This window comes from Pygoscelis adeliae, unplaced genomic scaffold (assembly GCF_000699105.1).
Source record: "Pygoscelis adeliae isolate BGI_AS28 unplaced genomic scaffold, ASM69910v1 Scaffold537, whole genome shotgun sequence".
Taxonomy (NCBI): Eukaryota; Metazoa; Chordata; class Aves; order Sphenisciformes; family Spheniscidae; genus Pygoscelis; species Pygoscelis adeliae.
This window is the reverse complement of record NW_008825213.1, coordinates 314574-323929: the sequence shown is the minus strand read 5'-3', so window position 1 is coordinate 323929 and position 9356 is coordinate 314574. Positions and strand designations below refer to the sequence as shown.

The 9356-nt window shown below is 52.3% G+C and overlaps 3 protein-coding genes across 3 annotated transcripts in view; 1 reads left to right on the top strand and 2 right to left on the bottom strand.

The window, feature by feature from the left end:
• Window positions 1–3612, top strand: part of OAZ1 (ornithine decarboxylase antizyme 1) — a 29647-nt gene extending 26035 nt beyond the window's left edge. The window contains exons 2-5 of the mRNA XM_009329081.1: window positions 1852–2048; window positions 2179–2351; window positions 2882–2967; window positions 3096–3612. Of these exons, the coding sequence (XP_009327356.1) occupies window positions 1852–2048; window positions 2179–2351; window positions 2882–2967; window positions 3096–3226 (587 nt within the window). The 3' untranslated portion in view covers window positions 3227–3612. The remainder of the gene's footprint in view (window positions 1–1851; window positions 2049–2178; window positions 2352–2881; window positions 2968–3095) is intronic.
• A 3463-nt stretch (window positions 3613–7075) lies between these two features.
• LOC103921162 (chromosome unknown open reading frame, human C19orf35) lies at window positions 7076–8949 on the bottom strand. The gene is made up of 2 exons (XM_009329080.1): window positions 8659–8949; window positions 7076–8071 (listed from the first exon to the last, which is right to left on the bottom strand). Exons 1-2 carry the CDS (start codon window positions 8947–8949, stop codon window positions 7076–7078), a joined length of 1287 nt encoding a protein of 428 aa, XP_009327355.1.
• A 343-nt stretch (window positions 8950–9292) lies between these two features.
• LINGO3 (leucine rich repeat and Ig domain containing 3) overlaps window positions 9293–9356 on the bottom strand; it is a 9705-nt gene continuing 9641 nt past the window's right edge. The window contains exon 3 of the mRNA XM_009329079.1: window positions 9293–9329. Coding sequence (XP_009327354.1) covers window positions 9293–9329 — 37 coding nt within the window. The remainder of the gene's footprint in view (window positions 9330–9356) is intronic.

The following is a 9356-nucleotide window of genomic DNA, read 5'->3' as shown; positions in this document are numbered from 1 at the left end:
CCGCATCTCCGGAGTTGTCATAACCGTGGGAGGAAGCCTTGCACAACGCGCACCGGCCCCTGATGGGAGGCGGCCGGTCCGTAAGCCGCTCCCGAGCAAGTTAACGGGCTGAAAGGTGCCTGGAGACAAAAGCCGGGCTGGAGGCAGGGCCTGGAGGTGCCGCCTTCCTACCGGGGAAAAAAACCCCACAATTAGGCAAAGATATCAAAGGATTGAAAGCTGTTATCCCCTTCCGAAAACTAGTCGAGGGTACTGAGCCTGAAGTAGAACGTAAGAGCGTTAGGAGAGCTGTTGGTTTAGGACTCAACCAAAAGATTAAGCAATCTCGACAGATGCTGGGAAGAAAATACCTGAATCGGGGTGACCGGTGTAGAGTGATGGAAGCTTAGAACATCGGTCTGCCTTGTATGAAGGAAGCCATGATTAGACCTCTGTGGGCTATGAATTTTTTTTAGAAAGCCATTTTTATACTTGGCTACTGTTTCGAGGTTGTTTTTTTCCAAGAGGAGTAAGTGCACACAGACATCACTCTAAAATATATTCTCGGTTGCAGAATGTAGGCAGCCTTCATTATGCACCACCTTTCATCGGGTGAAAGGTGAGATTGTATAAATATTGCCACTGCATACTTCTGGACAGGATGCTTAAAGGCTTATTTGTAAGGGTAATTAGGAATGCATACCTCTGCAATCGTTCTGAGATAAAATAAGTATGCTAGTACTGAAGAAAAGTGTCTTCTTTCAAAGAGCCTAAAATAATGGATTGAATGCTCATTTCATTGAGAGCGCACAAATCTAAAATTTTTTAATAAAACTTTGCAGTTGCTGTGCTTACTAATGCCTTCCAGCATGTAATATTTGACCTATATGGCCATTCAGTGCCTTCCTATTATGGATTATTCATCGCAAGTTTCAGGCTCATTAAAAAATTCAAACTCGTACGAACTGTGCAAAATGGTGGATTATTTTGTACATGTTTATTCTGATTTGCAAATGGCTGCTGGCACTCACAGACAGGACGATTGTGAAAATTTCCCTAAGGGCCTCGATTGCTGCATCTGCTGAGATGATGCAACTCAAGAGTGAGCCTGCAGGGTGAAGGATGGTGCAGAGGGAGGGGCCAGTCAGCACGGCGTTGGCTCTTAGTACAGTAGAAGGCTTATTCGCTTAAGCAGGCTTATATGGATGGGGTGAAACTTAGCATGCGTACAAGAAATATGTTTCATATCTTAAGAGGATAACATTCTTAACGTTAAGAACTGAACTTGGCCGAGCAGTGTAAAGTTGGCTCTGAAGAATTCCGTGGAAAGGCTTGTAGGTTTTCAAAGATTCAGGTGTGGTCTTGAAGTTCAAACTGGCGAGCTTGGTGAAAACGTTGGAGGTAGTGACATCTGTGAGACTATTTTGTGTAATTTTCTGGTCTCAAGCCAAGAGTGCTGATGCAAAGGTCTAAGGTAATTGGGGCCGTATATCACAGGGGAAAAAAAAAGGATCCCTAGCTTGCTGGGCCAGGGTACCCATGATAACTTAGGAGAACAAGGTAGGGAAGAAAATGGGATCTTGCAATTGTGATAGCAGAATGGTTCTGTTCTTGAGATCAGGTCCAGCATATTCTGCCTTGGTATAGAAAGACACCTTGCTCACTTCAAGCTGTGAGAGTATTTTCGTCTCCAAGTTAGCCTTTCCCTCAAAATACTGCAGTAGTAGCTTTCTGACCCCTGGTCTGGAGGTTCCTTTGTCTTGCCACATCCCTAGGTCGCAGTGGGAGGAGTTCTCTTGGCCTAGGTTGGTGTTTTTGTTTTTTTTTTTAAATCTTGCCATCTGATCGCTGTTTAAAACCTAGAATTCACAGGGCTTTGTCTAACACTGCTTGTTTGCCTCTCTAACTGTGATCCCTTTCTAGTTCCAGGGTTCCCTTCAATTGCTGTAGTAACCTGGGTCCGGGGCCTCGGTGGTGCTCCTGATGTCCCTCACCCACCCCTGAAGATCCCAGGTGGGCGAGGGAATAGTCAGAGGGATCACAATCTTTCAGCTAATTTATTTTATTCGGTGAGTGTGAATAATAATAAGCAGCTTGCTATGGTGAGCTTGAATGCATTTCTTGCCTCAAGCCTATTAATGGGAGTTATCCCTTCTCCAAAATGAATTGGAAATAACTTTGCATATATTACTGCTACAGGATAATCGGCTGAATGTAACAGAAGAACTAACATCTAATAACAGGACAAGAATTCTGAATGTCCAGTCAAGGCTTACAGATGCCAAACACATTAGTTGGAGAGCAGTGCTGAACAACAACAACCTCTATATAGAAATTCCCAGTGGTGCTCTGCCTGAAGGGAGCAAAGACAGGTAGGTAGAATAAAATGCAGCTGCGGTTTCACTTGCCTCCTTCTTGAAGGCCTATCAGGGTGGAGTAACACAGTACTGTTGATGTTCTCTTCCATTGTTCTGAAAGCTGAAGTCTAATTACGGCGCTTGATGCGCTCTTGTCAGAGGCTGCAACTAAGTGATGCTGGTTTGAGGTTGGCTTCTACCTGTTTTGTCAGGCAGAACGACCCACAAGGTCTGTGATTTCAAGCTGTGTTCCCAGGTACTGGGTGGCTACTTTTATCCACTGAAAACACCAGCCTGGTTCCGAGTCTGTCACTGCAGTTCTCCCTTCAGCTGCAACAGAAAAGCATGTTTTTGTGTTACTGAAGGCCTAGATTTCTGCCTCAAGTTAAACCTAGGGCTCAGGGATTTCCTGTTGGTGTGAGTCTCCAAGCACTAGCCTCCCGAGCCTATGAGCTCACGTGCAGATTGGCTCACAGGGCCTTGCTGACTATCTCTGAAGGAAATGTGTGCTCATGGGCATTGAACACCTTGTATTTGTCTTGTAGTTTTGCAGTTCTTCTAGAGTTTGCTGAAGAACAGCTTCGAGTTGATCATGTGTTCATTTGTTTCCACAAGAACAGAGATGATAGAGGTAGGTGTTAACTCATAGCGCTGTCTCTAGAGATGTGAACGCAGTATTTGAAGTTGGTTTTGGTGGATGCTTTAACTGTTGTATAGTATCAAATGGATGAAACTTGTTTTCTGCTTTTTTTTTTCTAGCTGCATTGCTCCGTACTTTCAGCTTTTTGGGCTTTGAGATTGTGAGACCAGGGCATCCCCTTGTCCCCAAGAGACCAGATGCTTGCTTCATGGCCTACACGTTTGAGAGAGACTCATCAGAAGAAGAATAGATTGCAATGTTTGCCTCTTAGAGCTTTCTTGTTGTCTATAAAGATGATTCTGTAGAAATTTTGTCAACATCTATTACAGTATATATAGCTGTGTATGAAACATTGTGACCAACTGCTCTGGTGGTGAGATGTTGAAAATTTCAGACTCCACATCTTTTTCTGGATTTGTGCGCATGTTGTGGTTGTGCAAATAAATGCTCCCTCCAAATTAGCAGTATATTTCTTGAAGTTTAATATTGTGTTTGTGATACTGAAGTATTTGCTTTAATTCTAAATAAAAATTTATATTTTACTTTTTATTGCTGGTTTAAGCTGTTTAAGACTTGCACTCTGAAGAGCTGGCTCTGGAACTGCCCCAGCCATTAAAGCTGCAGGTATGGAAAGGCGTTCATTCTTTGCTTGACTGGAACTCATGGCTACGATCTACCAGGACTCGAAATAATCTAGCAATCCTGTAAAAGCCTGCTTTCAGTGAAATAATCAGCAGGTTGCCCATTTCCACTGGTAATTAAGATCCCTGCTCTATCAGTGTTTCGTAGGATACTTCAGGGGATGTTAGTTGGAGAGCCACCAGTGAGGTGCTGAGCAGCACAGCTTGCTTGAGCTTTGAGTGAGTATCAAATCTGCAGCTTCCATACCTGGCGTCTCAATGTTACCGGTAACAGTGGAGTCGACCGCCAGCGTGTGTTAAGCACGCAGGATGGCTTGACGAGTTCTTTGGCCGTGATCTAGGAAGACTTGTGGTGCTTCTATAGCTAAATATTGTCACTGAGGCTGGGTGGCCCCTGAACAGGAGCTACAGCTCTCCTGGGGAGACGGATTGGGGCTGAAGTGTAAGGAGAAGGGGCCATTGTCAAGTGGTGCCTGTTGCTGGGGTCCTCGGACATCTGTTAGCATTTAGGATACAGAACAGAAGGGAAAATGGCCGCTTGTGTAGCGCTAGAATTAACAGAACTTGTGCTGAGGTTACTAGAGAGAAGTCTCCAAAGGGCTGTGCTTTAAAGCGTTGTATTTCAATTTTTTTTCAGTACTTAACACTTGTAGCTTTGGAGGCTTGTTCGGCACCATTTCAGCTGATTAATCTTTCCTCTATAAAACCTCGGAGCAGTGAATCCCTGGGGTGGGTTATTTTACCGGGTTGTTACGCTGTGAGTCGGTGTAAATAGAGGCGCGTGACCTTTGTGAGTGTGCGTGGGCTCTGCCAGGGGCCTGACACCCCTGCTGAGCTTGGCTTTAGGGACTCTGCGCGTTGTGAAATGTTGTATGCGGGTGAAGGGTGCCTAAGGATCACCCCACAGGTCATCCCTAGGCACGTGTTCTGGGCTAAGCAATACTGGAATCGCGTGGAATACACCAAAATGTAATCCCTGAAATTCCCTTCTCAGAGATACAGCGGGGAGCAGATCCTGTAGTGGGATCTGCAGCACGAAGTAACCCAGGGGGATAGCACCGTGTTCCCAGAGAGCCTGTTGTTAAATTAGCAACACAGTGAAAGGTGGATGTTCTTGATGGTCTGTTTAATTGGCTTCAGATATTTCTATCGGCCTCTCGCTAATGCCGCCCCAACTTGCTCTGCTCCTTGGGTCCCGGGGTACGGCACGTAGCACAGCCGTCACCTCTGCTGGGACCAAGGCTCCTGGCTGCGCTGCAGTCGAGTGAATGCGAGAGGTCTCCTTCCCACAGGTCTCTTGCCAATTTTTTTTTGTGGCCCTACAATCGTGCTCTTCCTGTGGGTTTTTTTGGAAAGCTGTGAACTTGCTGTTCTCCGTGTGCCAAAGGCCAGCAAAGAAGAGGTGGGCATGACTGGGGAGAGGGTGTTCCTCCTTTACTCAACAGGCTGGCAAAGGGCTGAAGTTCATAAACTGGTTCTCTAGAGAAATTCTCGTTTTTGTCTGCGCTGCTGCACCTATGCTGCGGTCATCTTTCAGCAGGGATGTGCGAGTGTGGAGGTGTACATGGTCCTGCACCGAAGGCCGTGGTCCCCTGTAGACGTTTTGCTGACCTTGGGTGCTCCAAGCTGCTCCTGGCAGAAGGGGAAGGGGTCACCCAAGGTGGAAAACAGGAACAGGGGCGCAGGGGGTGCTCGGAGGTGCTGGCCTGGGGCTGGGGTGGGGGCCTGCAGGCGCTGGCAGAAGCAGATTTTGTCTTTGTTTTTCCAGGATCAGATGCCCAAGGTGGCTTTGGGCAAGCTGCTGCCGTGCCACGGGCTTTACTGCCATCTTGTAGCCACACAAGATACTACAGGAGAGGTTGGGGCTCACCCAGGACAAACCCCTCCTGCATGTTTTTGGCCCAAAAGCCCATACTGAAATTTGAACATTTCTGTGGACCAGCTGTGCTTGGGTGGCGACCATGTCGGGGTTTGTGTGGCCGGGGAGCTTCTTCGGTCCCCCTTTGCTCCCCCAGCCTTGGCAGGGAGGCTGCGCTGCCGGGATTGAGTGCTGCTCTGGGAGGGAATGGTCCCCCACCGTGCATGGAGCCTCGCGCAGAGGGGCTGTGGTCTTGGCTGGGTCTTTGGCCCTGCTGCAGCCCAGATGATGAGGCTGCTGCCTGCCCACGCTCAGCGGGCAGGGCAGGAGGCAGAAACCCACCGACGAGGGGAGCTGGAAGCATGCTGCTCTTCGGTTTCATCTTGGGGGGTCAGGTCCCAGCTCCGGTTTACCAGGGTTTTTTTTGAGCTCAGGGACTCCTAGGAGGGCTCCTCCCTGACCCAGCTGTGCCACCAGCTTCAGTGACTCCTGGTGTGCCACTGCCCACGTCCGTGGGCACGCAGGGCCTGCCCCAGCGGTAGCTGTGGGGAAGCCCGGGAAGGTCCGTCCTGCTGTGTGCACAACCCACAGAGGCTGCTCTTGCTGCTGTTAGGTGATAGCCGTGAGTGGATTAATAATTAATTAATTAATAATAATATAAATGACCTGAGCAGGGCCTTGCACGGCATTCCACTGTGATGGCCACTGGGGCATCCGCGTGGGTTTGGGGACCAGGGCGCAGATCCCACGTGGTGCTGCGTGTTTTATACCGAGCAGCAGATGCAACGGCCCTGCCTTGGTGCAGCCGGAGACGGACCCTGCAGCCCGGTCCCCGGGCGCAGCAGCCATAAACTGACCCGAGCTATTTACTAGACGCCATTGAGGCTGTTGTGGCTAATCACCGCCGGGCAGTGAAGTTTGGCTTTGTGTTTCTCCCTGGATACATCACCGGGGTGTATAATGCTGTCAAAGAAGCACATAAAGGACCAGTATTTAAGAGGCTCAGCTCTGGGTTTTATTGAAGCTGTGTGGCTTGTTGTATTTCCCCCTTTAAAATGTCATTTATCTTTGTGACTATGCCACAAACTGTTTCGAAAAAGAGCAGGCTGTATGAGGTATTGTGCTTCTCCTTTGCTAACGGTGCATTAAGGTGAGCAGTAATGTGTGGCTTTGCATTGTTACTTAAAACAGCGAAAGCCTCCTGGCCGCGGGAGGAGTCTGAGGGGGTTCTGTGCAAAGTCTCAGTCCTGTAAACTTTACTCGGGATAATCAGCCGCTAAATTGGCGCGTGATCCTGGGGCTTTCATCCAGCCATCTTTCCTGAGATACTCCGATAAACTGGAGTCACGGCATCAAACAAAAATCGCCTGAGGGCGTAAAAATGCACCCTGCGTTGTGGGAGCCACGGGTGGGAGGTTGGTCCCAGCTTCGTCATTCATGTGCTGTGGGGGCAGCGGGGTTCGGGTTTGCAAACAGAGTTTCCCCAGCCAGGACCTGCTTGGGTTCCTTGCGGGAGACGGCAGCTGGTAGATTTGGGCAGGTCCCCATGGGCTCTTGGCTTTGGGGAGACTTTTTGGGTGGGCTGAACTTCAGGTTGCCTTTAGGGAGTGTAGAGAGCCTGGGTGACTTGGTAGAGCGTGTGTTCGGTGACCTCCTTGAAGTACTGGCAGCACAGCCACTCCTCAAGGCTGGGGCTCGCCCCTGCCCCAGCCGAATTCTCCGCAAACTTCAGGAGCAGCAGAGCCCTCTTCACCTCCACCCAGCTCCGGAGCAGGGTGAGGGTCTTCTTGCTCCTGGCAAAGAGCTCCTGGCGAGGCCCCCAGAGAAGGACCTGCAGGATGCTCCTTGCCTGCTCAACAGAGACCCTCTTGCAGGGATCTCTGTGGAGAAGCAGCATGGCCAGACGCTTGAGTCCCGTGGAGTAGATGGACAGGGAGGGGATTTCAGGAAGTCTGTTGCTTCTGAACCCCAAGGTGTTTTCCAGAGAGATATCCACATGCAAGATCTGATAGATCAGCATGCCTACATTCAGCTCATCTGCTACCGGGGAGGGTGGTGCAGTAAGCCCCTCTGTCCAGTCCTGCTCTTGGCTGGTAGAACAAGGTCTTCGCTTGTCTTTAACCTTGAAGAAGCTGCTGATGAGCAGCCTTGGAAGGGACAGGGATGCCTCCTTGCCTTGCTGGCTCCGAGGAGGACACGGGCACTGCACCAGCAGCAGGTTCTCAGGGCAGAGGTCCCCCTGCCCCACGTTCTGCACCCGGAGGTGCTCCAGCCCCATGCACACCTGCAGGAGGAGGAGGCAAGCCAGGCGTTCGTAGTGCCCGGGGCTGGTCCTGTGCAAACCACGGGATCCCTTCACAAAGCCCGCCAGGGTCTGGTAGGGAACCTCAGGAGAAATAAGGACCTGCAGGATAGGGCGGGTGGCAAGACGGGCTGGCTCCTCTCCAGAACGGGACTGACTCTGCTCCCCAGGGATTCCCGGGAGCACCAGCTCCCAAGGGAGGCGGTCGGTGAAGCGGCCGATCAGGCGCTGGATGCTGCAGTGTGCCCCAAGGGAGCTCTGCACCCCCAGGCTGGCGCAGCCCGGCTTAGGGACCTGCAAGGAGAGACAGGGCATGGCCAGCTGCGTGAGGACGGAGCCACGGAGTGCCTTGTCCTGGGCCAGGCCACTGCCTCAGCTCAGGGCCACCAGCTCTGGTCCAACCCACGCATGGTGCTGGGCTTCCCCCGCACCCTCCGAACCCACTGGTGCCTGCTTTAACGGCTTTGAGCAAGAAATGGGATTGGGGGGGAGGTGTAACACCCAGGCGAGCCACAAAGCTGCTTTGATGGGTCTCATCCTGCACTGCCTGAGAAGCCAGCTCTGCTCCAGCCTCTACTTTGCGTCCGCTGGCCCCTCAAGACCACTCGCCAGGGCATCTTCCCCAGCGGTGCTGTTCTCCTTGACGTGTCCTTTGGACCCGTGGGAGCTGTCGCCCCGGCCTCCCCGGCCCACGCCAGCAGCGCTGCCTCATTTAGCAAATGCAGAAGTAGGTGCAGGAAGGGGAACTGCCTGCGTCACGGAGGTCAGTGGAAAAGCCAACGCTCCCGGTTCATGCTTGCCTGCAGCACCACAGCCCCCTGTGCCCTGGAAGCCAGCTCCCCCTGTGCTGCCCGAGGCATTTTCCCCAATTCCCTGCTTACCTTGGCTGCAAACACCAGCTGGGTTTGTTCAAAAGTGAAGCCCACCCGGAAATACCAGGCGTCCCTGCTTTCACAGCACGGCTCCCAGTCCAGGATGCTGAGCGCTGCCCAGCTCTTCCCCGCCAGCTCTGCCTCCAGCAGCTGCTGCCACTCCCCCAGCCCCACAAGCTCCTCCTGGATGCGAGCCGAGAGCCGGGCCAGGGCGGCCGCCTGGCACCCCAACACCACCCCGCACACCCCGGCCGGGCCCTCCAGGGGCTGCAGGAGCTGCCCCAGCTCCCTGTCCACCATTCCGAATGTCAGCTCCGCTGGGCTGGGTGATGGGGCTTTTTGCGGGCTGCTCCGGGCCACCGGTTCCCCCAGGCTTTGGGACTTTGTCAGGGGCTTCTTGGGTCCCCAGGAGGGTCTGTCCCACGGGGGGATGGAGCTGGGAGCCCCCTCCTCGTGCCACGGATGGGCTGGTGGGTTGCCGTAGAGGATGCTGCCGGCCCATGGTGTGGGGTCACCCCAACAGTGCTGGGATGGCCCCTGCTCCGGGAGGGACTCCGCTCGCTGGAGCTGCTTTTTTGGCAATGGGGGAGGCAGGAGGTCCCGGTCAGGCTGAGAGGGGGGTCTCCCGGCTCCTTCCCCTCGGCTAGCCTTGCGGGGGACGAGGTGGGCTCGCAGCTCTCCTGGAGAGGGAGGAACAACATGGCAGC

What these genes read in the sequence shown, in the direction of transcription:
- LOC103921162 (XM_009329080.1), bottom strand. Translation starts at nt 8,949, where the DNA reads ATGGTGGACAGGGAGCTGGGGCAGCTCCTGCAGCCCCTGGAGGGCCCG. An exon ending in AGCTGGTGTTTGCAGCCAAG is followed by an intron (nt 8,072 to 8,658) that starts GTAAGCAGGGAA and finishes CTCTCCTTGCAG; the next exon opens with GTCCCTAAGCCGGGCTGCGC.